We start from the raw sequence: 27,886 nt of genomic DNA, 5'->3' as shown, positions 1-27,886 counted from the left end.
AAGCGGCTTCAGTTGCCTGTATAATAGTTTCTCAGTGTTATGATTACTTGCTATATGATGTTTGCCATAAACATTGATTAATGGAACGTACATTAATGAACATTAATTGGGAAATCAGGGCACGTGACTCAAAACGTGTAAAAGCGGCCTCAGCGTCAATCGATTCGCCAAACCCTACTGGATCTGCCAGTTAGATAACAGTTCCTCTTAAACGTTTCACGAGCCTTCGATCAACATACCTCGCGGTATTTATTTTTTAACGGCTGCGAATATACAAGTATAGGATAAAACATTTATTCAGCCAGTCACCGCTCTGAACGCACCGACGCCATTCGTCGCGCGCACGCCGTCTGTTTCCCGCCGCTAATTTAAATCGCGCAACGAAAAGTATCGTTCATTCCATTCATTTATACTCAATTAAATATGCCTAAAAAGAAATAGTGTATTTAAAAACGTATTGTATTTTATCGCGTTCTATTAATTTGGGACATGTGCTAACTGTGACTGCTTTAAATGACTTACGTCCCGCATGATTAGCGCGTTTTCGTCACTGTGATAGTGCATTGTGAAACTATAACCTGTGTTTAAACGTTTTTCAATTTACGTACTGTTTCGTGAAATTCATTTCGCGAAACGCTGTGATAAACTTTCTTTATGATAGGTCCATATATGAAGGTGAGTGAATCATTCAGTGTTATCCTTTAGTTTTTATTTATATTAGTCACATTTGCTTATACTTAGTATGTCACTCATCGTCAACATTAGAATTTTAGAACAGGCAACTAGGTCAATGGTTGACTCTACATTGATAGTTACTTTGCGAAACATAGTATAATATATCTATGCTAAATTTAAATTTAATATTTAGCAAGGCATATAATTTAGCGCCTTACGCATGTTTTATGTAATATTTATCACGCTTTGTGAGAATAATTGTCTAAAAAGCAAGTAACTATTACAATACCTATTCAAAACATTTAAATTGCTGGATCTAACGAGAAATCACTATGTAATAGTCGGATTTAAATAATTTATATTTTTATTATAATGAACGCGGAATTCCACGATAAAAATTGTTTGTTACAAGAAAATAAACTTCAGGGCTTTTTGTACAAAAAGACAATGTCAATCCCATCGTATTTAACCAATAGAAAACTTTTTCAAAGCAATATTCTATAAACTATCGATTTACAATGTATTGTTAGAACTTCTATATACCACTGTCAAATACTTACTAGATTTAAAACGATTCTGTAAAAAATAATCTTTGCTCTACTTTAACGTACCTAGTTAACGGTCACAATATTTTCGCGCAAGAAAGTTGACATACTGTATTTTTAGAGTAGCAAATGAACGACATTTGACACAATTCCATACATCTAATGATCTAACCTAAAAATTTGTCGATAAAGTTATTGATTATAATTATTTGCACACCTGGTCCTTTCATATTATACGTGATACAGTTTGTTACTAACGTACGATAAATTAGAACAAATAAACAAGTTAAATAGACACTGCTTACTCTATGACGTCACATAACTTTAGCCTTATTTTTCAAGGATTTTCGTGTACTTTACTTGACGTCCGATTTTCATTGCATTGTTAAATAATCGACTACGTACCCACATGGATGTTTGTCCTAACTGGTTTCAATAATTGTCCATTATTTTTAACATATTTAATTTTAATATGTACTTTAATACCTATATTGTAATCACTAATCATTGTTGAGAATTTAAACAAAAAACAAACTTCTTCGATAATTTATTTGTATAATACTATATATTATTAATATTATAATTACATATACATAATAAATAAAAAATTACCGTTATTGCGATTAGATACGTACAATATTACGAAATAATCACAATCGTTATGTGACACGATACGCCACTTGAAACATATAATACTTAACTACAATTTTACTTGTTGAACGAGCATTTGGATATAACCATTAGTTTTAGTTCTAAATAATATAGTCAAAAGTAGTACATTATGGTACAAAAATTTACAATACAGAATAATATCGTACATGTAAATTTTTAATGTTGAACAATGATGAAATTGTAGAAGTTCCAGCATAAATCTACATGTTTCTATCATTCTAATGCTAATTTTCTATTATATTTTAAATATTTGATTTATATCGATTCTTCTAATTTCTATAGGTATAATTTTTAACATCGCAACATTGAATTATGTACCTTACATTTAGTAAAACATCCAAATAAAGGAAAGGAACGTAAATTCTTCGAGTATTTCTGTAATTGAAACTATATCAGTAATAAATAATTCTCTATTAAATTTGTTCTCGAGTGGATATAAATATTTGTTTCATAAGCACGTCCGTCTGTGATTATCATATTAATTGCGGACAAAAATGTATTGGAAAATCTTTATATACAGTCGTTAAATAAATACAAAATGTGATGGCGCAAAATGTTACAGCCATCGCGTCATTTCGTCTGTATACGGCATTGTTTGACACTTTATTACAATGTTGAACAAATTAGTAATCTATTTTAGACTCTACATCGATATAAATAAAGTATTAAATACAATATTTTATGATACCCACATAATTAGTGCTGTTCGTTGTGGTAACGTGCGATAAAAAATTTGTTGCTCTTATCGTGCGGTCGTGAAACGACTAGATATTTATTAATCTTAATTAATAGACTTTTAATTCAGTAAATAAATAGGAATAATTTAGTAGGTACAGGACTATCTTATATTTAGAGGTAGAACAAAAGTCACATTTTAGGAATTGGATTTCATTCGACAATGCCTTTTTTCTCAAATATTTTCTGTTATCACACCTACATATAATATATAGATAATCGCATCGAAGTATATAATTGTATCACTGAGACCAGAGTTAAGTTTATATCATTTATTGTGTACAATTATTTTTTGCACAAATACGTCAATCATGGAGCGATCAAAGTGATTATTAAATAATAACTGGCTGTGAGTGGAAATAAATGACATTTAAAATCTCGTTTTGCTGCGCTACATCATGTACAAATCAAAAAACATTTAAAATTTTCAACTGGGAATTCTTCAAAAAAATAAAAAATATATATTAAATATCTTGTATGATGTAAATATACAGGTATTGGAATATTCGAAAGACTTTGAATTCTTCACAAAATTTGAGATCAAATTATGTTTGAACTTTACATTAGGTAGAGAAAAAACAACAAAAGAACACGTTGGTACCATTGCGTATACTGATATCTTAGAGTTTTGACTTGTGTTAAATAGCAGTATATAGGTAGATAATTAATAAATCACCAATATTAGGTATTTTTGCCGCTTGCTTTTGACAAGATGCTAATTACCTTTTTCGGCTCTACCTTGATATTATTTCACAAACACTAATTATCGAGGTACATAATTGTATAAACAGGTAATATTATTACTTATATGTAAAAAATATCAACAAAAACCATTAATATGATCTACAGCCTGCAGTTGAACTGCTTAGATTCAATTTTTGTTACTTCAGCAAATATTGTTGCTAAGACCTGGTAAAAGCGAAACTTGAGCATTTACTTTTTAATGCTTTTGCTGCTTAATACTGTTATTACTTACATAATACTGAAATTATGACTTTCTCTTTTGTGTTCCAATCTCTTTATTCGTTGTTAACAATTATTTTAGTTGCTACTATAATCATTATTTGGGTTTCCGTAACTCTAATGCATAAAATATTCTCAAATAATGGGGAATTATTGATGATTCATTTTAAATAAGTATGTTTGAGCAATGAGCACATAATATTTTATTTATTTGTTAGATAGTAATCCTTTCAGTCTTTTCCTCATACTTTGACATAGATTTGGCTAAGCTGCATGTTCAAAACATCTTCAGAGATTTTAAAATAAGAGTTATAAATATTATGCGATTCACGGTATTAAAATATCAAATATTACCGACACATGAAGGCCATCGTTATCTCAACAGTCAACCCTTCAGTAGCTCGAATAGATAAATGCTATGATGTTAAAAAAATTGCGAGATACATACTATACAATTACGTATATTATTTATGTCTAGGTAGTGTAATTATAGTGTAGATAGAGAATTTGCCAAATTATAAATGAAACATAAATACATATTAAATCACGAACATTTTTGTGTTTCAAGTTTACGTCGTGCTTAATAAAAAAGATCAGAATATTTATCATAATTTTGAAAGTGCATATTTTATTATTTTTCAACCTTTATCACACAGAGTTATTGTTTGAATAAATGGTGTCGATGTTGTTACAGATTCGTTGTGATTTTATTTTATATTTTTCAATAATTATAATTATTGAAATGGTTTGTAGAGTACAATTTCCATGACCCAACCTGAATTAATTAATCGGTGTTGCAACTGCATAAATAAATAACTTTCAATTAATTAATAATGAGTTTAACACAATTATTCTCGATAGAAATTACACAAACTTATCGAATCATATATAATTATTTATATAGGAGTAATGGAAATACTTTGACTTCGTATCAGTTTAATTTATTTATGATTTCCGCAACATATCATTCATGTTTACAAATCGATAAGAATATAAACTATACTCTTAGGAAACTATACATGTATGAAAATAAAAGGTTATGACTGTAGCCCCTAAGGCGTTGGATTTGTTCCCTGCTGAATTGAGTGTAACTGGGCCGTATAATAATTACCAAGCAAAATCCTGGTATTATAACCGGGTTATGAAAATATTATTGGCCAACGATATTTTCAGTGTCTGTAATGATACATTCACTAAATATTCTTTTATTTATAAGAAGTGTAAATAGCGATATTTTTCATTATAAACTTAGATATCAAAAGTAAAGTTTGTTCTCATTTTCTGTAATACATTATTCATCTTAAATTTTCCAGGCCTCATTGTATTTCTAAATTCTAAGATTAAAAAGACGGCGCCATTCAGGTCATTTTAATTCATTGTACTCATTTACCTTATTTCACAGACTCGACATTTCCTTCGCGGTTATAATGTTATCATGTACCTAATGTAGTAAATTAAAAGGAAAGAGCATTCACCTAGCAACACTGCATGGAAATGTACAATTTAATCATTGGTAAGAGGCAATGAGGCACTGAAACCTTACACCAACGTTGACAGTTGACACACTAGCCAGCTTATCAATGGGAAACTTTTTCAGCTTACGCGTTAATATTACCGTGATATTTTTTTTTTAAGTTTCTACTGGAAAAAACTCTATTCATATGAAAATCATGTACTCTATTCATTCGTGCAATGCTTAGAATGGATTACTTCAGCGTGTCGCGTACCTTTGACTGGCAGATATAAATTTATTAATCGTTGAATAAATTACATACATCGTATGCGTGTTGTTATTTTTCATCTTGTAATATTAAACGTAATTGCTTGTATTCCTACATAAAATATGGCAATACAAATAACTGAAAAATCAATAAAACAATAAATTTTGAAAACAAATGTGCAGTTGTAATTCAAGAGTGTTTATCTTTATTTCATTTATTTTGAATGGGCTATAAGAAACCACGTAGTAAGTAAGCAATGACATCATACACAATAATTGCGCCATTGCATAAAATTCTGTTGCTTTTGTACCTATATTTCGTTGAATTATAGGTATTGTTTGTATCGACCACATTTCCATTTTTTATTATTTACGACTATAAATAAGTTTTAGGTACTTCGTGATATTAACTTCTAATTCCAAGAAACGAACATGACATCAGGCTCTCGCAACATTGGCATCGAATCGTGAAAATTCTGTGAGGTTCCTTGAACGAGTCGCACGAAAAAGTAATACCTTGAGAACCGTCCAAAGGTTAAGAAATTTACGCTGCAATTTACAACTTAAAAATAATGTATTTCAGTTGTAAGTGTGGTTGAATCAACTGCTTTCACAAATGTTCATGTTTCTGATAATACTGAATATCTTTTCCAAAAAGACTGGTTTGTGTTCACTTTGTCATGATTATTTATCTTGAAGCAGCGGTGAATGAACGATGGGCCAACGTACTGGTTCCTTTATGAAATCATTCCACATGTTCGCCCCGGAAGCTCTGAATTCGGTTAGAATGTCAACTAATTTTATTTATAACGTAGGTACTACACTAATTTCTTAATTTAGCTCACATTGATAACTTTTTTCGTCTCCATTTATTCATGTACATTTCAAACTATCTATCGGTTTTTTATCGATGTAGGTGCGGTAAAACTATAAAAGTAAATGTAACCTTCCTCATTACCTAGATCTAGAATGATTATCTCCAAACCTCGATATAGATCTAAATGATTTTCATAGAGATTATATAGATAACAAGGCATTTTGTCGTTAATAAGGCAATTTTGTCATTATACAGCAGTTTAATCTTCTTCATTTACCTATTCTTTCGACTGCGCATATATATTGTCATCTCGATGTTAACATTTGAATGTTGAATCAAACGCCCAAATAAGAGCACGTAGGAGACTCCGTTATAAGTGTTTGTGTGCCAAATGCAAAGTTTTTTGTGTTCGTTTATAATGGAAACCTTTATTATATATAGAATTTGAAAATGATTTAGTGCGAAATAAATGTCGTTGACCGCACGTATCAATGGCGGGTAAAGTTATTATTAGTGTTAATACAATTTGCCACCACGTGAGACTTTTATAAACAAAGGGAAGTTATTGCACGTGTAAAATGTAACAATTATAAAACTTTATCGATTCTGTTATAAAGTATTGACCGCATAAAGGCGGTCGATAAAAATTATGTAGCATATAACATTAAATAAGTGTAATGGTATTGTAGATTACTCGGAAACGTCATTAAATGTGCAATAAGTAATCTAATAACAGCATTAATTATGAGTGCTTCTGATAAAATCAAGTGGTTTCAAGAATAGCTTGTTTAACTAAATCATATTGTTTCGTGCGCACGATGAAGTCCACATGAGTGTGGATTTCACAGACTGATAGCTATGTTAATGCAATAATAATAGATAATTACATCCTCATATTATCAAAGGATATAGTTAAAACGCAACTTAGTAAACACGGATAAAATATATCGAATATTCTTTTGATTCTCGAGGAAAGGACCTTTGGTAATTATGTACTACCTTATTTTAATTTAACCTGAACATATGAACATACATTTTGTATCATCAGTGCGCAGACATTGGTTTCCAATCTTTTATTTTTTTATCAAATAGATATCGTTCCAAACTTCCAACGACGCAATATTGCATTTTGTTATTATTTACGTTATCGTGGGTTATTTTCAGGAATCGCCACTTCATATTGCGAGATAACTATCTGATAATTTCATAGATAGGATTAGATTAGATTTCATAGATCTTATGGTTTATTATATATTTTTGTTTACTTCGATATTTATTGTGATAATCTATCAAAACAATCTCTCTATTCTTCAAAAACATGTTTTAGGGCCTCTCATTGTATATAATTTAAAATATATAGCCACTTGATTACTTACCATAAATCACACAGTAGAACTTTGTTTTGTTTGAAATTTATGATTTACGAATACTCATCAATAGTTTTAACTACCGGACGATGATGTATTGATATTGAACCGGTCGTAATTGTATTATTATTGTAATTGCATTATTTAAAATATATTATTAAAAAAAAGTGAAGTTATTGCAATTTACTCTATTCATCGAATATTCTAAAATTTACAAATGACGAATAACTTTGATATTCGTTTCAATGAAAGTTAAAATAAATAAGACGAGGGAAACGGAGCCTGTCGTCTATTAAATATTATTTGCCCTTTGGTATTATCGAGCAAACAAAACAAATATTTCCGTCATACGCGCATTATATCATAGCAGTATTTATTCCATCAATGTTAGCAAATTGGAATTTACGTGGACTCCAATCACCGTTTTACCCGTCGACCTCGAGTTCCCTGCTTGTTTACTGCAACGAAATGCCTGCAAATGCGGCATAATATTAAACAGCATTGTTTCTGGCGCCGACTAGACACGAATAGAAGCCTACTTACGTTGTTCTAAATAATTATCAAGTATCAACCCGCCGCCGTGGCGCTTATTTTTTCCATGGAAGCAAAAATGTTGATAATCGTTATAAATTATAGAATAACAAATACTAATAGAGTTAAGACTGGTTAATTTTGGTTTTCTTTATGTATCTTTGTTTATTATTAAAATACAGAAGAACAAATATATTTGAGAAAATGTAGTAGATTTGGAGTGTAAACGTACACACTACGCAAAGCCATTTATGAGGTTATCGACTTGGTCGGACGCCGAATCATTGTTAAATTGAATATAAAAAATATAGTACTATCAACACAAGTTCTTTTTAACTGTTCCCAAATAGCCTTGGTTGTTGCAAAAAGTGATTCCCTTTTTATACGCACTCTAGATTGTTGCTCGTACCTTTTAGCGAATGGGTAGAATTCTTCTTTGCTGGCTGTAGTAATAATCCCACAAAAAGGCACAATACGAATAGGTTTATCTAACTTTTGTGCTCAGTTGAAGAATTGTTATTTGAAATTGCCAATTAGCTCCTAATTACTGCATATAGAAATAGAGTATAGAGTCACTGATTGGATCAAAATTGAGCCCAATTAAATTAATTGTCTAGTTTCCTATACGGAATACATTCTTTGATATTACAAAAAGTTGAAGATTGTATACTTACCTTTTGATTATTTATGTAGGTACTACAAAGAAAAAAACTAAACAATTAATATGAAGAAATCATGCCTAGTAACGTATTATACCTACCTAGTTGCTGTTATTTTTTTGTAACTTGAAACGACGCCTGTCAATCGCTAAGATAACTACAAAAATATTAGACATTGAAACATCAATTTCGTATCTGAAATCAAATTCGAACATATTAACTGAGCATTGACCCACATTTATGAACGGGACAGTTGGCAGATACAAGCCGCTACTAAAATATAGAGTACGAGCAAACAAGGGGCAAATGATCGACTTCATATGGAATAAAATATGCTTGTATACTATATGAATAAGCTTTCATATATTATAAATTATAATATAGAATAATGAATTCCAATTACAATATTTTCCTCTACTACTCTTCTCTACTCTACTATTTTCCTTGTTGTTTAGAAAATTACCCGAGTTATTAAGGATGTTATTCGTTATTCCGTAATAATAGATAATTCTAAAAATTATTTGAAACAATGTTATTAATTTTAAAATACGACTCATTAATTAAATGAAATAACAAGAAAATATTTGGGTGTGCTGTTATACCATTGCGCACGAATCTGTTGTTGCTATGGGCTTCAGATATTTATGGCAAGTTTCCGTTCTGAGTATCATTATAGAATGTAATTACGTAATTTATATTGTGCAATATTAACTGTTCTAGGAGCCACGTGTTCTATGCAATAATCCTGAATGTAATCATAATTTCAGACTAGTATCTTTACACGTGCCGTCTTGTCATGTACATTTTTCATATGCGAAAATCTTGTGAAAAAAAAAAAACTACCGCCTTTTTTGTGCAGGAGTTTTCAGTGTGCCATCCTGGCACAAACATAAATAAAATAAATATTAATGATGCATCATGTTTTCATGTATCGTGTTAGATTTGACATTAAACTTATAATTTAAGGACAGGTTTTATACCTTTGCCTAATGTATGTCTCAATAACTAGCTACTTATCAGTCATTAAGCATTTGCTAACTGTATTTTAAAATAAGGCAATAAAATATACAAGTCATAACTAAACGACTATTTAAACACTTCCTCTACATCATTTTGTTTATCTTAAATTGCTCACTACCGTGGTAAATAAAGCAAATAATGTAACAATGCTATTGTTTTAATATTTTTGAGATGTCTGTCTTGATCCAGTTACCTATCGCTATAAAGTTATATTTAAGAACAACAGACTTTCCTTGCTAAACAATTTTGATAAAAAGCAGACGGATTGCAAAAAGATGCAATTTTTGTAAGAGTTAATAAAACGAAAACTTCATTTTCAACGATTATAATCTCTGCTTTGCGAAATTTAAGTGCAATTTGTAGATTTAATTAGTGAATTCAAAGTACCGTTTTCCGTATGTAATGAGCAAAGAGAATACATTAGAAAGGCACTTTCGATAGATTTACCGGTGTGTTTCCTAAGAAATACCTATCTATGTGATTGGTTTAAGTTAATTAGATTTTAGTTTAAATAATATTAAGGAATGCAAAATAAAATTTTATTATGTTAGTATAATTATTATGAAAAGGAAAATTATAAATTACATTTTCATATCATTAACATTGTAGAATTTCCTTATTCTTATGAACATTAAATCTAACATGTTCTTTCTTTTGTTTCAGTGTCAACATTTTTACCCCAAACATTATGATTTACAAATGGATATTATGATAAGAGTGAAGTGTTGTCAAGAAACTAAAAATCCGAAGTGACCAAGTGGTGCGGTTGTCTGTTTTGCTACGTTCCGTTTCTGAATCCTTTGTCCGTTCAATTCTTCAATATGTCCGATAAAACGACGTCGTCCGTCGGCCCGAGGAGTTTCGAGACGATATCTGAGGAGGACGGTGAATCGCCGTGGGAGAAACTGTTGGGTGATGTGAACGCTGCTGTCCCTACGATAATAACGACGAACGCGTCGAACGGGACGATGGCCCCGAGCGCCGGGGACGCGTCCCCGCCGCGCTTGGACGTCGAGTCCAACAAGCTGACGCGCTCCAAGAGCCTCAACCAGCGCCGGAACAGCAGCGGCCTCCTCAGCACCTTCCCGCGGCAGCTCCGCCTGTCCCTCCGCGGCGTTCGCAGCGAACCTTCCAGTGTCAAGGATGTACCCACTACTAGAAACGAGAGTGCCCTAAACCTTCTTCTTAAGTAAGTAAATTAATCTTTTTGCTGAACATAATCGAACTGCTTACTGTGTAATCATCTACACCATAATATACAGAATCATTTATAGTAATTATAAATAGATATACAGACGTTACTTAATGATCAAAGTTTGATAAAACCAGCATATAGGTAGATATAATCATTAAATGTTCATTATATACATAATTTTAATAATTAGTGTTGGCATACAGAACAAGTCTGAAAATCCTTCACGAGTGCCAACGCGTGCTTCACAATATCATTTAAGAATTCTCATTTAAAGAGATATAAAGGTCAAGAGCAATGGCGCCCGCATGGCTTCAATGCGGTCGCCATGGTTTATTGCTAACTTATCGACCAAGCACTTTAATTATAAGCTATAACTACATCTAGGTTAACTGTTCGTACTAATAAGGGTCCTATTAGGTTTCGTACGCAATCAACATGATAATTTACCAATATCATATAACTTTGCTCGTAACATATTAGGTTCTTCCGTCTGTAAAACGTCTAGGCTGGTGCGAATACCAGTCGGCTTTCAAGGAATATGTAAATGATGCCGGAGGAAACGGATGTCCTCCTTTTTAGCTGCAGGTAATGATCAACAGGAAACCTGTCGCCGCTGTAAACGCCACCAAAACAATGCTACTCTGGCAATGAAATCACGCGTATGCAGCCTTTCAATCTGCACTCAGGGTTAATTTATTGCATTTTTCCGGTTCGTCTTTACATATTAAATATACTCGTAAAATGTCATAAAAGAAATCTGCATGAACTCAATGTTGTTTTAGAGGAAGTTCGATAAGGTTCTAATGATCTTATGTGAAACAAGCTTATAATTCAGTAATTTCATCTAAAATATTGGCAAGCGAACGTTAACTGTTCGTTGTTATTTTTGGATGTGTGTCAGAATTGCTTGTCTACGGATACATATAAGACTGGAAGCGCTAGATGATACCACACAGTTGAAACCGTTATAATTTTCAAGATATTATATTGGATTACGCAGGATGGATTTCGTAAATAATATTGCTGTATTGCTGTAGAGCCCATTAGTGCAGATAACCAAAGTCAACGTAACTTTCACGTGTTAATGCGGAGAAATCTGCAAATATTGGCTCCACTCACAGAAAGCGTGGAGCATGTGCGAATTTTTTAATAAGCAGTTCAAATTCTGTCTGCGTCTCTACCAAGAACGTCGCGAGGCCGCTCACTTCCTCCACTAAACAATATGATATTAACGTATGTGGTTATATCACGTGTCGCTATAACTCGAACATTTGCAATTGAGGTTCACCCCGTTTCCTGACGTACCTTATCACCAGGGACGTATTAATAATGTACCCATGCAACACACGTTTTTAAACTTTTGATTCAAAAACCGTCTTTATGCGGGAAATCAAAAAGACGCTTTTAGAATTTGAACATTTAAACAATAACTGTTGTGGTTTTACGTTCGATAAAACCGTTAGGTAAACTGTTCATGTGTGCATTTCTGTAAAATATACCTTTCATATTATTTGCGAAGATTAGATGGCATGTTTGGTGTCAGTTAAAAAGAAAACATCACCAAGTTAACGCTTAACAAAAGACCAATAAAAAGTAGAGCCTAGAGGCATAATTGGTTTTGCCCATAGAAATCTAAATAACAAGACACTAGAAGTCGTAAGCGTGCGTGACCTTGTCGCCACTCAGGTGATTTCCACATCACCAGTGCATTCGTCACTGTTCAGTTGCTCTGGAGACGTATGAGTGTATTCATGGTGTGTTTCAGCAATTCCCAATGCGGAAATTCTTCCACAAGTTGTAATTATACTTATAAAGGAATAATATTTCATCGGAAAATATTTTTTTTTAGAAATAATGCCGTTTTTCCTTAAAATTACAGAATATTTACAAGTATTACGAGTGTCACCATAGTAATCGAAATAACAATGAATGACACAGTCGACCATTCTTATTATCACGTTTGTTCGTATTGGAGCAAAAAGTCTCATATACTTAGGGATGTTATTCTAAAATAAACCGTAAATTCGTGCGTTAGGATACATATTCAAAAGCTTAATTTAATAGTTAAGTTAGTTTTCACTAAAATCAAGCTGTCCAATAAAAGGCATAGTTTACTTGTGTGTACTGTATAGCTTTCGGTTTGAATGTGTTGATTTTGGCGACAGCGGTTTTCATACGAATTATGACAATAAAGCACTTCTATGTGTCTTGTTATTTAGATTTCTATGGTTTTGCCACGTTATAGAACAAAATTTTTTACTAGTTGCAGTAGTGGCAATCAGACGGCAACAAGTCTCAATATTTAATTTATTCTTAAAATTAATGTAGTGAAAAGCAGCGTTTTTTATTCATATTATAATCGATTGTAATGTTACCTACCTAAAATTTAATTACTAGTTCTATAGAAGACAACGTTTAGAAGTTTCAGATGAATAATTGCACTAAAAACAACTGTTTTACGAATGTTTTAGAAAAAAATAGACATTCATGTGGTGCTTTTCCAATTTACCGAATTACTGAGACTTTGTTTTAGCCTTGTAAATGTTATTAGATACGCTTTATGTATTTCTATGCGTAACAAATTGATTTTTATACTGTGAATCGAAAAATTCCCTTGTAACTATTGTTTTCATGATGTGCAAGTAAAAACATTCAAGGTGCCTTTAATTATGATGATATTTGGAATAATAAATATTTATTTAACTAAGTGAATATCAATAAGATTTTGTAGTTAGATACACGCTCTGGGTGACTGCATAGTGCATAGGTCATATAAAATTTTAGGAAACCTAACTTCATTTACATACTGGTTCAACATACCTACATGGCTTAAGCGCTATATTTTATTTAAAATACATAATATGTTTGGACTTAAATTTATATCAATATTATGTAGCTTTTATATAAAATGCAACTGATTATGTCAAAATTACCAGAAAAAAAAATATATTTACGAAGAGATTGACTACTTTATTAAAAATTACATTTTATATTTTTGCGAAAAAGAATGTACGCTACATACCTATTTAATTTTATAATAAAAGCATTTAGAGGTGCTTTATTACTTATACTAGGTATATGAAATTTTTATAATTTGAGTAAAAATATAAATTACATTAATCTTAAAAAAATGCGAGTCACACCTATATCTAAAGTGCCAATCGCTAGCATATTTAAATAATGAATTCACGTGAAAAATATTTAAATACGTCCGTCCTGTGGGTGGCCGAATATAAATCTATTAACAATAGCTTTTTATCAATGTAAATTATTTTATCTGTTGAGTTCATAGCACCAAACCGGTTGAGAATAATTATTATGTAAGGTTGATTCATGGTCACGGACCTTCTGTATATTACATGTGCTAATTAAATCATATAGCCCTTTGAAACTTTATGATTTACCGGATTGAAGAGTTGTTACCGTGTTGTGGTTATAAATATTAATGTTAAATAAAATACGTATAATGTATATTATATCTTTAATATTATCATTAAAACGTTTGGTTTAAACGTGACTTTTTCTAGATAGCATATTTTTATAACATTGACGTTAAATAAAAGCAAGAATTGATATTTAAATGAACTATTGACAATCACGGAGAGTGCCGATAGAAGTGAAAACAGATAATTTCTATTTCATAACATAAACATTCGAGTTCGAGTTACCTACCATTATTACCGTATACCTTATTAACATAAGATTTTCCCAAAGAAAAAGTGATCAACGCAGCTAAAGTTTTTCCTTCAACTATCAAATTGGAATTGTTAGTTTGAAAATGTTATTTATAGAATATGAGCCTTGCTTTTTTTTATTATGTAGATTATTTTATGGCTAATTAATTACAAATTATTGTATACGGAAGGACCAACTTATTTTATGTTTTTTTTTGTATGTTTACGTTAAAAAAATATTTCCTTATAATAAAGTGTTTTTATAGTACACAGTAGGTACTTATCTATAGTAAGTACTTTTAGTGGTTAGATAATGTTCATAGTTCATACATTCCAAAGCAGATGAAATAAATTAAAAACCAAATTATAGTAACCCAATTCTAAGAACATTGGAATCTTGAAAAGGGAAAATCCCATAAATATGTGAAACGTCTTTACTAAGGTAAAAAATTGAATGCGTCATTGGCTGAACGGGCATTCTAATGACAGCGACTGAATATTTTTAAATTAAATACAGCTGTTTATCGCCTGTTAAATGCCAGCCATTGCTAATGATTAATATTTTAACAAAAAGGTATAAGTTTCCAAGTATTGAAACGGTTAAACCTTATAGTCGGCATCTTCTACTTAAATAGGTACTGAATATCATAATAGTTAGCAAAAATGCAGATTATTATGATAATAATAGTATTACTTATTTTATAAAAAAATTAACCTTACTTCTAAGAAAATTCAAAGTAATTATAATTCTTTATAATGCAAAAATGTATACTTATCTACTTATGTAAAACTGTATGTTTGATAATATTTATGAGTAATTCTCCTTGAACTATGGACTGTTATACAGAATCATTAAATGAAATCTTATTAGAATGAGGTATTGAATATACTATTCAATAATAATTGAATGCGTGGCTAAATTGTTTTCATGATAAAACTGGCTTCAATTAATGTTCAAGAAATTAAAATCAGAGCCCTCTAGTATTGAGTAGCCAAATTTATGTAACATATATGTTTCATATTACGGAAGCCTGAAAAACGTCCGCGTTGATACTCTAATAAGTATATATTATTTAAAGGTACGTAGATATTTTTGTCATGCCGCTGAATAAATACAATTTGGCAACGGTTTCATGAGAACGAAGTTCACTAGTCGCTACACGTAGAGTCATCATGACTTCAAAGAGAAATCTTTAAAATCTTTAGTTTAACAAATTACATTGAATTCGGAATTTCGTTTTTAAGAAGCTGTAATATTTACTGTTTAAATCACATCTATAATCAGAACAATACGGAAACTAATTCCTTACGGTTTCAACGTAAAAACCTTTCTCATTATAAATAGACTACGTCATCAGAAGCGAATCGATTATTATTAATTCAGCAGGCTGTTCCGTAAATCTTACGATGACTCATAATATAGTGACTGGTATATTTTTGGAATGGATCAGTATACATAGACATAGTTATACATACACTTAAGTCGGTTACCAAAAACGTGTTTTCCCCTACGTAGAGATGTGATGCAAGAAAATACAAGATGTTTCCTATTATATTTCAGTAATCGTTTAAATGAATAAGCTTTGTCGTAGGGAATAAAGTATTATGGAATAAGCTTTGTCGTAATGAATATATTATGGAAAACGTATGTAATGAAAACTTGTTTCCTTTATTTTACACAATTCCTAATCAAGAAAAATTGGTGTAGATAAGAGCTCTACCACAAACCTTAGTCGAATAAATTTATAATTGTTTTCGGTTTCAACAATTACTTAACAATAAATATAAGTAGCAAGTAAAATCATAAATGGGATAGTAATGAGTAAGAAAATATACTATCAGTAATTATCTTTTGCCACAATAAATAGTAATTTTGTAATTTACGAGAGTTCCTATTAAAGGTAACACAGATAAAGCCTACCGTATTTTCCAATCAAACAACGTATTGCCTCAAAAGTAATTATTTATACATAAAATGATTCACTGACTTACCTTGTTTATTGTCTCGATACAAAAAGAAGTTTCTAGGAAATATAGAGGTAAAACAAGTAATGAAATAGTTATTTTTGGAAAATGTGCTAAACCAATAGAAGTTATTTTAATAGATACACAGATTTAAATCGCATTTGATACGATTAATGACTCAATGCATTACACGCTAAAGTTTTGCGTCATCCGCGTAATGGACTTTTATATTTTTCGGCCGTAATAAAAATACGTTTCTTTGATTAAACTTACTCATGCGTACTGCATGTGATCCCCAGAGTCCAGGTGTTTGAACTCGTTTTGCTGTTTTCCGACGTCAAAATATTTATCCAATAGCTCGTAAATTGAGCTTTCAAAGGTGATACTTTAATATAGTATAGAGAAGTGTATTTTACTCAAAAAATAGATGAGGCGACGTTGCGACGCGTCGCGGCGCCACTGGCAACGTTGGCACGGGACGCCTGTACAGTGTTTGTTTGTGAACGTCTTCCCATCTGTTTCATTAAACATCCGACCGTTTCAGTATTGGATCAATTCTCTTTACAATCAGGTCTAGTGGAAAACTCACGGCTGCTTTTTCCCAAGACGTCATTTTTCATTTCGACCTCATAAGTGCGCTCTATCAAGATGATCTCGGTGTTACGAAAATTTGTGGTATTATTGTTCGATATCAAGGAAGTTTTTAGTGAATTCCTAATAAATGTGCTATTAAAAGACAGAGCGGAGACAATTTTGTAACTTTAGGTAATTGAATTCCAGAACGTTACTCTCTGTGACAACTTTTTGTGAGAAAGACATCTATAAGAAAGACATATTATTGTTAAGTTTACTAATTAGTGAGATAAAAACCGTTGTGGACTTTGAGTGATTTCATGTTTAGTAGAATGTCGGGACTAAAGCGATGCATAAGCCAAGTATCTATGTTTCTTATGACTGGTAAACCTATCAATTCTTCAGAATCAGCTTGGCAAGAAGAATTAAAAAAGTAAGTAATACCTATTGTGTGTACTAGTGAGAAAACAATTTCGCACACAAAGCTCTGTACAGAGACATAGGTTGAGGACTATACCAATCGTAATTTTCACATTATATTCTAATATAGGTAGGTATTTAAGTAATAAATGGATTTTGCATTCCGAACCACGCCCTGCGTCTGGAAGTTTTCAATTAAATACCTGTTTCATCTTACAGAGTTAGAAACCTACACTCCATTCTCCAACTATATTTACAATTATTATTGCAATCAGTCAAGTTGATACTTTTTATCATTAGTTGAATATATTCTCACGACAACAGCAATTATGGTTAAGAAAAAATAACATTAGAAAACGTCAATGTAAATGGAGTAAAGTTAATTATTCATTTGAACCTTTCATCATTAAACCTTTATGAAAAAATATTACCAAATACTTGTTCATCTAAGTAAAATGCCTTGTTTTGTCATCAAAAAGCTTTGAGGGAATCGTTGGCATACCTTTGCGTATTTAATAAAGACCAGTCTAGGGTGAAATAGCTGCTTCTATGATTGTTTATTTAATATATTAATAGTATGTAGGGTACCTACATACAATGCAATCGTAACATGAACTGAACAGATTTTCAATTAAAAGTTAACAAAACAGAAATACATACAATATGTACTGTACAGACTCGCGCCTTTAAGAATCTTTAGATGTATTCGAATTATTTACAAATAGTTGAGATATGGCTTGTAATTTAAATATTAATATTTGACAAATTAATTGCTGTGAACTGTAACTCATAAAAGTGCACTAACCTAGAACAACTGTTTTTCATACATGTAATACAGGTCGAAAGCGGTCAAACGCCTGAATTTTTTCTACCAACACCCAAATTATCTTACAAAAAAAAATTGAAGTATGAAAAATTATTTTTGCATTTAATGTCTTAAAACTAGGTACCGGATTGAGTACTCGATGTATAAATTGAACGTGTTTCAAGCTAATGAAGGTAGGTATAATAAATGTGAAACATTTATGAGTTTAAATTTTTTGATCGGATGTTTTACTATAAACTGATTTTAACTATAAACTGTTTCCTTATCTTACATTTTTATCGCAAATTTGATTAAAACATAACACTCGTCTCAAATGTAATTCGTTTTATGACGGTCGTGATCGTGTATAAATAAACCAATCAAATGTGATGAGTAGCATTCATGCAAACAAAATAAATCATTCACTCAACATCGAGTCTGTTGTGAATGAACCAAACGCGTATTTATTTGATTAAACGCGCTTTATAAATTGTTATTCGAAGAAATATTAATGTATTATTTTGTAGCTGTGGGCGGAGGATATTGGTTACGTCTTAATTGTTTTATTTCGAAGAAATAATTTCGGGATTACCTCTTGACTCTTGTATTATTGTAATGCTAAGCGTTACTTTCGAAACGTCATATTTTAGAATAGAGAAGGATAACTTCATTTGTATTGTAATAAAATTATTACCTAAGTGACCGGCGTAGGCGCACAGTTACAATAGTTATCAAACCACCTCTAGATAGCATTCAACAATTAATTTATAATATGTAGTTAAAGTAATTTCATATAAACCTGTTTCTATTGTAATAACACTATTTTAAAGGGAAATACGTAAGCCTGCAATTACTAAGATTGTTCCATCTTCTTTGTTTAAGGAAGTTATTACTCACAGCATGAACTAATTAAAATAGCAAAGTTTAAAAAACATCTCAAGTAAATTGACACTACGAATATAAAACGTAAACAAACAATCCAAATTTACAAGCTTGTGTCTATTTTCTATCGTAAACTTTCAAAATATGTACGCAAAACAGCGTGATTCATATTTTATTGCTGTTTTATTTACACGATACATCTCTTAAACAATATCTACATACAATACTTTTATAGAATAACATCCCGATGTTTACATTCAATCTAAGCACTCTCGAACATATCTCAATATTAATAGATTGATTAAAGCTCTCATGTCTTATCTATGTGATAATAAATTTGATAAAATATAGAGGGATTTGGATCCAGTAGAGTGCTTTAGGGCTTTCAATCAATTTGGCGATAGTGCAATGCCATCAAGCTGTATAGATAACCTGCTCTTTGCAGAATACAATAACATACCTCTGACTGGATTACAGCATTTAAACACTACGAAAATAATGTTCAAACCATACACGTACGTAAGCTTTGGTTTTTTGTGCATTAGTATAATAACGCAGTAACGTTAAAAGTGAACATAATTTGATGTTCCACCTTTGGAGGTGCGTTTTCGTTTTTAGTTGCTAACCATGATGAATGATATTCAATTAAGAATAATTGTTTTGAAGTTAATAAAAAATCGATTTCTTCTAAAAGATTTTAGTTATTTTTATTTTTGAAACAATTGGGCCGGTTCTTTACAATATATCTTGAATCTTGATAATTGGTGATTCATTTGGTACATGTATTGTACAATGAACCGTGTGGAGTTTATATTGTAAAGAAGAATAAAATGTTATAAAGTGCCTAAAGATATTAGACTATTTTATAATGTAGAGCCTTTACAAAAGATTATTCAAATTCCTGTTGTTTGTAGAACGAAGCCATAAAAATAAAGCGACCTAATTCTTTGTTAAATGCAAGGCAAGGGACAATACATACCTACCTACTTATTTTACTAAATATAGTTATTTCTGGTATGTGAATAATTAAATTATTTAAAAAAACCAGTATAATTCGCCAAAATTGTTAAATTCAACAACTTTGTGGCAGTATAGTTTTACTTGCAAGGGTGATATTCCCATATTATGTAATCAGAATTGATATTATTGTTGCAGTAACTTTACAATATACACAATTATTCTGAGTTATCAATTACGTCAGTATTTTTGTTATGTTAGTGATAAATCATAAGGATAAACAAGTTAATTGCATAAATAAAATGAACACTTGAAATGATAAATTAGCGTGACTTTATTAATCGGGCGTTAACGTCGACTCTTCAATACTTACCCATTAGTACAGAGAATCATTAAAATGTCAAGTATATAATGCTTTATTTATGCAAAAATTTGTATGATGTAATTAATATTACGACATCATTAATTTCCTTTAAAAATATACAAAAATTGTGCCGTTTTGTCTATACCACGTCATAAATATAAGGCTCTACTACATGATATAGGTTAATAAATATAATTTCAATTATTTCAGATATCGTCAAGCCCGATACGCAGCGAGACGTGTGCGAAAGCGTGTCATTTTCAAGCACGGAGACTGCAATGTGGTCCAATGGAACGTGGCTAAGCGCAGGCGCCGATACCTTCAGGACATCTTCACGACCCTCGTGGACGCGCAGTGGCGGTGGACGCTACTCGTGTTCGCCCTCTCCTTCATCCTCTCCTGGCTCCTGTTCGCTCTGATCTGGTGGCTCATCATCTTCACACACGGCGACCTGAACCCCCCCACGAATTCCAGTGAACCGCTAGTCCCGTGCCTCAATAATGTCAATTCCTTCACCGGTTGTTTCCTCTTCTCCGTTGAAACTCAACACACCATCGGTTACGGCTCCAGAACAACAAACGAAGAATGCCCTGAAGCGATCTTCGTTATGTGCCTTCAAAGCATTGTTGGTGTTTTCATTCAAGCTTTCATGGTAAGTTTTACGATTTGTTTTAACTAACGTCCAGTTAACGGCTAAAAATAGACAGTTTACAAAGTATATACACATTGTGGCAGCTAAAGCTGAAAACAAAACATTTATATCCCCTTTTACAAGATTTATTAGTATTTCGATTGAATTACAACTCATAAAATTTTTAATGTGTTAGGATAAGACATTATTGTTAAGAACATCTACTCTTCGCAACATTGATATTAATAGAACTTATTTTCTAAAGCATTACGACATCATTATAGTAAAAGGGTTATGACTTATGATACACGTTTTCTTGAAAAACCTTCCTGCTTCGAAGCCAATAAGATAATTTCATATCAAAATAAACTTGGCAGTGTGCCAAAATTATAAGCGTACCAATCTGTGATCCAGATGCTCTCTTAAAAATTATAACTTATATTAAGAAACCGCGTAGAAGATTACCTATCATTATATTTCCTCTTCATGTTCTAAACTTGTACTGAACTAGGTCGATGTACGATGTTTTATTAATCTAATTATTATGAGAGCTTCGAAAATCTGTTTAAGAACTAATGACATCTAATTATGTGAAGCACGCCAACAGACCGAGAATGTTTTCCAGTACTACTTCGCACTCAAAATATATATTGCGTATTCGTTAATCTGAACGTCTCGTCTAATTTTAGGTTGGAACCGTTTTCGCCAAACTCTCTAGACCAAAAAAACGAGCCCAAACATTATTGTACTCCCGGAACGCCGTTGTTTGCTTACGAGAGGGCCAATTGTGCCTGATGTTCCGTGTCGGAGACATGAGAAAGTCCCATATCGTTGAAGCACATATAAGAGCGCAAATTATTCGCCGCAAGGTATATTTTTTCGACAAAGCGGATACTGGTTAGTGATTGGGAAATTCAGTCAGCACGCTTACGAACCTTCATTAACCCGAGTTGACTAAACAACTCCTTTTATAAAAGAAAGTGGTCGTTTGAATTCATATTCGGCGGATATGTAATGCCAATCGTTCGAATTTAGAAGGTCAATTGTTTTTGATATCGAATTTCAAAACCACTTTCTCTTGTCCATAGGTGGGTCTAATATTCGCGAAGCTGGCTCGGGCCAAAAAACGTAATACAACTCTGCTGTTCTCGAGGAACGCGGTTATTTGTCTGAGAGACGGCGAATTTTGCCTTCTGTTTCGAGTTGGCGACATCAGAAAATCGCACATCTTGGAAGCGCATGTTCGAGCTCAAATTATTAGAAAAAAGGTATCTCAGTGAACTATATGTGTTAGTTCATAAATTTTTTGGATGTTTAATGTTGTATATTTTTTTATTTTGGTGGTTTTCAAATTGTAATTATATTTATTAGACCCGTCTAAGGATTTCCCCGCAACCATTTTCAATGCATCAATAACATGCTTTGCCATTGTAATACTCACATAGCTCGCTTATATTCGCAACTTACCTTCATGTGAATGTAATTAATTTTCTCATAGAATAACTTATTGCATGGATTTTTATTTAAGTAAATACTAACTCACATTTGTTGTGCTTTTTGTAGGAGAAAAACGTGGATTATGGCTAAAAATTTAGGCTTTGGGTGATTTATAACGCTTTTACGCTTCTATCGTGTTTAATATCTATGTTAAATTATGGATAAAATGTTCAAACTCACTCTATGTAATGGATTTCTAATGGTTTACATCATTACTCAATAGATCACCAGAGAGGGGGAGTTACTGCCATTTTACCAACAAGAGCTGAAAGTTGGAGCTGATGGAGAAGAAGACAGACTGATGTTCATTTGGCCCATGACTATTGTCCATAAAATTAATGAGAAATCGCCGCTTTACAACCTTTCTGCCTCAGATATGTTAAAAGAGAGATTCGAGATTGTTGTTATGCTTGGTAAGTCCTTATTTTATAATTTTATTATGTTTAAAGACATTATTATAAATTATTCTTAATCTATGTCTATCTATGATATTCTTAGTCTTAAATGTAGAAAATCGTCGTGGAACTGTAATTGTAGGTATGTAGTAGGTATACCTACGCTATCTCCAGTCTAAACATACAACTGAGTTCTTGTATCTTGGCACTTCCTTGACAGTGATTTGGTCGTTTGCCCTAAACTTTACATCATAAATGTCGTTGGATTATTCATGGGTTTATAGTTTATTTCTACAACAAAGGTAATTGCGTAATATCGATGAAATTGTATGGTAGCCAATTTAAATAATGTGCCAGTGGAGGAAGAACATGAATTTCAAATATCTCAGATGTTTGTATCTGCATTCATTTTATTTTCATTAATTTTAGATTGAAATAATTTTCAGAGGGTGTGATCGAATCAACGGGTATGACGACTCAGGCGAGAAGTAGCTTTTTACCATCAGAGATTCTGTGGGGACACCGATTTGAAACTATGGTATCTTTCCGAAAGGATACTGGGGAATATGAGGTAAGGAGCAAAATAAAAATAAAAAAAATATATTAAAAAGAAACAAAAAACATTTTTTAACATTTTTTATGAACAAAAAAAACATAGCATACAATTTAATAATTTCGTATGAACAAATGAAGTGATTTGATATAGAAGTGCATTTCTTTGGACTATATGATAAAAGAAAATTGGATTTCATTGATAAGAAGAAAATTTGAACAGATCTACCTACAAACTTTACCCTTAGTTTATAATAAATACTATAGAATTTACCTTTGAAATAATACTTATGAAAACTAAACTTTTATATTACCTTAACTTTTGAGTCTATATAGAATGCTATGGACTTTAGACTATAGACCAATTGCAATAGAATAATTTCCTCAACTAATAAATCAACGCACGATTACAGGTGGACTACACACGATTCAACAACACATACGAAGTGGACACGCCTCTCTGTTCCGCGAAACAACTTGACGAGCTCCGAGCCACCGTCTCCACTTCCCAGAAATTAGGTGTTTATAAATTCTAACTTATAAATACTCCATTATCCTCGTTTTACACCTTTTAACCTGTGAGCAATCAGCTTTAAATAGCCTTTACGTAATACTTATCATTCCACGATCTTTAGAGTTGTCTTTTTAATACGTTTTCCTTCTGTGAAGTATTTAACGATAATACATAAGCAATTTAAAGTCAATCATTTAACATAAATGTGTGATTTTATAAAGATTTTCTTAGTATAATATGAAAAAAGAACAAGCAAAGTACGAAAACGCTATAAGGAAGTAAGATAATTATGAGTAAATATGGAAATTGGATGGTTAGTCTCTCGAAGGGCATTAATAAATCGAATCACGTATTATTATATGACTCTATCTGTTGCAAGCTCATCAATAAAATACATACTAAACATAATTAACATTTTTTTCACATGACTCAGGTATTCTTTCTAATCTAAAGAGTTTCCTCAAGACATCCTTTATAATATCATAATACCTAGGTATAGAATAATATTTTTTTTCACGTGACTCTCCATCGAGACCTATTCTATCTAACCAATAATTCTCATAATTTTCAGATCGCATGCTCGGCACCATTCCGAAGACATTCTCCAACGACACATTAGACATGAGCTCCGTCGATTCCATGTCCCTGGACGAGCACATAGAAATAAAGATCCCAGAAGCGCGCGCGAGAGAGAACAGGCTGATGGCGCAGAACAACTTCGTGCAACACGTCAATGAGAAGAAGAATTCCAGTCACACGCACCTGGCCGTAGAGAACGGACACGAAGCTCTGCCAAAGATCAACTCGGCCATCATGATCAGCGATAAGACAGAGCGAGACGGACCCATCCACAGGAGCCACAGCCACGCAAGCATGAAGAAGATGCATATAGTCGTGCCGAACGGCATCGGCCATATGGCGAACGGCCATGATCATAGAGCGGAACATAAAATCAAAAAGTAAGTGTGTACAAATTATGTTGTTGCCGTTTAAATGAGGCGTGTTATTTTTCCGGTTTGCATATAAATGTGTAATATCTTCTATGATTTTTGTTGTCTTGCGAAGTAATCGTAATCGCATCACAAATAAGAATAGAACATGGGGAAGAAAAGGTTCTTACGTGTGTTTACATATTAACTAAACCCTTAATGTCATTGCTATTTTATATCTAATAAGAATGACATTTATTCCAGATCGCCGAGCGAGCACCAGATGGAGTCAGTAATCCCGATCTTGGTGACGTCACCGGAGCCCGCTTGACCGCGCGCGCGCGTCACTTTCCTGTGCGACTAGTGTAAAGTCCTTGTGTGATGTGTAGGTGTGTTTGTACGTTTATATTGTTCAAGCTACAATGATTTTTTTCCTTTGCATATTTACTTTTAATAATATTAGTATCATAGAGTGTAATTATTTACCTACGTAAAAAAAAACATTTAAACAGAGTATACCTAATATTCTTCATCTATACTTAGTAACAAATAAATTGATATTATTTATATTTTAAAACGTCAAACACATCTATCCACTTATAATAATAATATCTATAGTTTCATAGTGTTAAATCACCCATACTAATTATTTCAGATTTTTTATTGTAATGAATATATCTATATCGTTCAAAATTTCCTTTTTCTAACGATATTTTTGTACGCCTTTTTGAAAAAAAAGTCTGGATGAAAAAAATAGTAAATTGAATGGCAGTCAAAGAACAGCCAGGATGCATGCTCGAGGACAAGTTCGTTGAACTTTGTATGACATTCACTTTCAGTCTTATTAATCTGAAAAAATAGCTAGGTAATTTTTTTATTTTGCATGTTATTATAACTCACTCAAAAAGTAAAAGTACAAAAGGCATTTTTGCCAAACTATGGTTAATTCGTTAATAACGCTACATTTTTGAAATTGTAGAGTTCGAGACTGTTGCACATACATCTGCGTCATTATGTATTTATTTGTCCATTTTTAATAATACAACACCCATACGTCATGGAGAAATATTTTAAAAAGTTGTTGAAAATTCCAAAGCCGGAAATATTACATTTTTATGTACTTTAAATGACAAGAACATTTCTATCGAGATGTTCCAAGATGGATGGTTGCCAACATTCTCTGCGTTGTAGCATTGCCGTTAAAACGTAAATGAAATGTCACAACGATTTTATTTCTAATTAATTTAAAAACACAAATTAAAAGAGTTTTCTTGTCCGGGTGTGACATTCTTGTTAACAATAGTTCTTGCAACTGACTGGTATCTAGATACCTATTTTCTAAAAAAAAATGTTCGATCAAACAGATTTTCTCTTTGCTATGTACAAAAAAACTGATAAAAATAGTGTCATTTTCTGTTTCTTTGATTTGAGTGGATATAGATGTGTTAGTTATATACCAATGTATCTATTAATTATAATGTTTATTATAATATTTTCTATGTGAATGTACAAATCACGTCTACACAAGGGATCAGCAGAACAGAACAGGGTGGTACTGTAGACCAAGTATTTATTAACGATTAATTAGTGAAATTAGACATAGGGTGTTACGAAATTTATATATGCTATGATTGTTTAAAAAATAATTATACGGTTTTAAATTTCTACCCTGTGTTTTAGGTTAAGGCTTCTAGTTTTAGAATTTATATTGTTCTATCGTCAGTCAAACTAAGGATAGAATCTTCTTCCAAAATATAGTTTAGTAATGATATAAATGCTTCCTTATTACCAGTCGGTGTGACCGTGACTTATTCAAAATTCCTATATACTTAATAGACAAATTTAAGGCATATAATTTACGGATATACAATTAGACTTTTAGAGCTTTTGAAGAGGTCCGTCGATGCAAGACTTATTATAAGTATTTATCGTTTGTCATGTTTGGACGGACTATATCTAAGTAATAGTATTTATGTATCTCGTCGTATCTCGTATCCTATTTATTCTAATAACTTTGCTTTTAAAAGATCACGTACAAATATGTAAACCATTAGGATACAATCGGCTTCTCTACGTAACTGTTAAGTAATTTAAAGATTTTATACGATGTACTTAATCACGTATATGTAGGATTATGATGAATATATACCAAATTGAAAATTATATTTAATAAAACCTATATATAATGTAACATCATTTAATAGCAAGCTGTTAGCTGTGCATTATTTTCAATATTTGCTTAGCAATTAAATTTGTGATTGAGTACTGTTTAATGTAATTGACAAAATAAATGAAACTATTGTTCAAATTATAATAGACGACTGATACGTTTACTGCTGTTACTATGAATATAATATTATATACATTTTGTGATATTTGTCGATGTTCAAATACGAATTTACAATAAATATTAAAACTATCTGATGATAAAATTTAAACTGTATGTCAACACTGATTTATTCATTAGGACTTAAATTTAACTAACTAATTAAATAAATGCGCCTTTTATTAAAGTATGTCTATAATATTATGTTAATTAAGTTTGTTCATATAATATTTTTTAGAGAAGTTTTCGTGCCAAAAATAATTAAATAAGCTGATAACAACGTATAATATTGAAGTATATTCTTACAATTATAATATACAGTGTTGGCATAGAGCACTTAAAATATAGATTCACAGATTAGTAGATTTTTAAGGATTTTCGAATAGTCAAGGCGGTGCTGGCGCCGCAACATTCAATAAAACTTAGTCCAATGTGATGCTTTTATCAACCAATATAAAGAATTGTTTTAGAATTTAAATATAAAATGTATTGATACTTAACAA

The 27,886-nt window shown here is 31.6% G+C and overlaps 1 protein-coding gene across 4 annotated transcripts; it reads left to right on the top strand.

Annotated features, from left to right (window-relative positions):
* The first annotated feature begins 211 nt into the window (after positions 1-211).
* Irk1 (Inwardly rectifying potassium channel 1) lies at positions 212-27,886 on the top strand. 4 transcript variants are annotated; one of them, XM_089698227.1, is made up of 9 exons: positions 212-675; positions 10,368-10,893; positions 20,750-21,191; positions 22,259-22,438; positions 22,891-23,080; positions 23,509-23,633; positions 24,028-24,133; positions 24,700-25,087; positions 25,322-27,886. In XM_089698227.1, exons 2-9 carry the CDS (start codon positions 10,526-10,528, stop codon positions 25,386-25,388), a joined length of 1,866 nt encoding a protein of 621 aa, XP_089554353.1. In that variant the 5' UTR covers positions 212-675; positions 10,368-10,525; the 3' UTR covers positions 25,389-27,886. The 4 variants fall into 4 exon arrangements, with proteins under 4 accessions (XP_089554353.1, XP_089554351.1, XP_089554355.1 ...); XM_089698225.1 differs by lacking the exon at positions 22,259-22,438 and adding an exon at positions 21,860-22,039; XM_089698228.1 differs by lacking the exons at positions 212-675; positions 10,368-10,893; positions 22,259-22,438 and adding exons at positions 17,066-17,544; positions 21,860-22,039.

This window comes from Colias philodice, chromosome 8 (assembly GCF_061535455.1).
Source record: "Colias philodice isolate Cphi_HAF_F1 chromosome 8, ilColPhil1 Martin Lab GWU primary, whole genome shotgun sequence".
NCBI classification, from domain to species: Eukaryota; Metazoa; Arthropoda; class Insecta; order Lepidoptera; family Pieridae; genus Colias; species Colias philodice.
The sequence above is the reverse complement of the archived record's forward strand: the minus strand, read 5'-3'. Positions and strand labels throughout refer to the sequence as shown.

Coding starts and splice junctions, on each gene's coding strand:
- Irk1 (XM_089698227.1), top strand. CDS start 10,526: ATGTCCGATAAAACGACGTCGTCCGTCGGCCCGAGGAGTTTCGAGACG. Junction 23,634..24,027: donor AGGATACTGGGGAATATGAG/GTAAGGAGCAAA, acceptor GCACGATTACAG/GTGGACTACACACGATTCAA. Junction 25,088..25,321: donor GCGGAACATAAAATCAAAAA/GTAAGTGTGTAC, acceptor CATTTATTCCAG/ATCGCCGAGCGAGCACCAGA.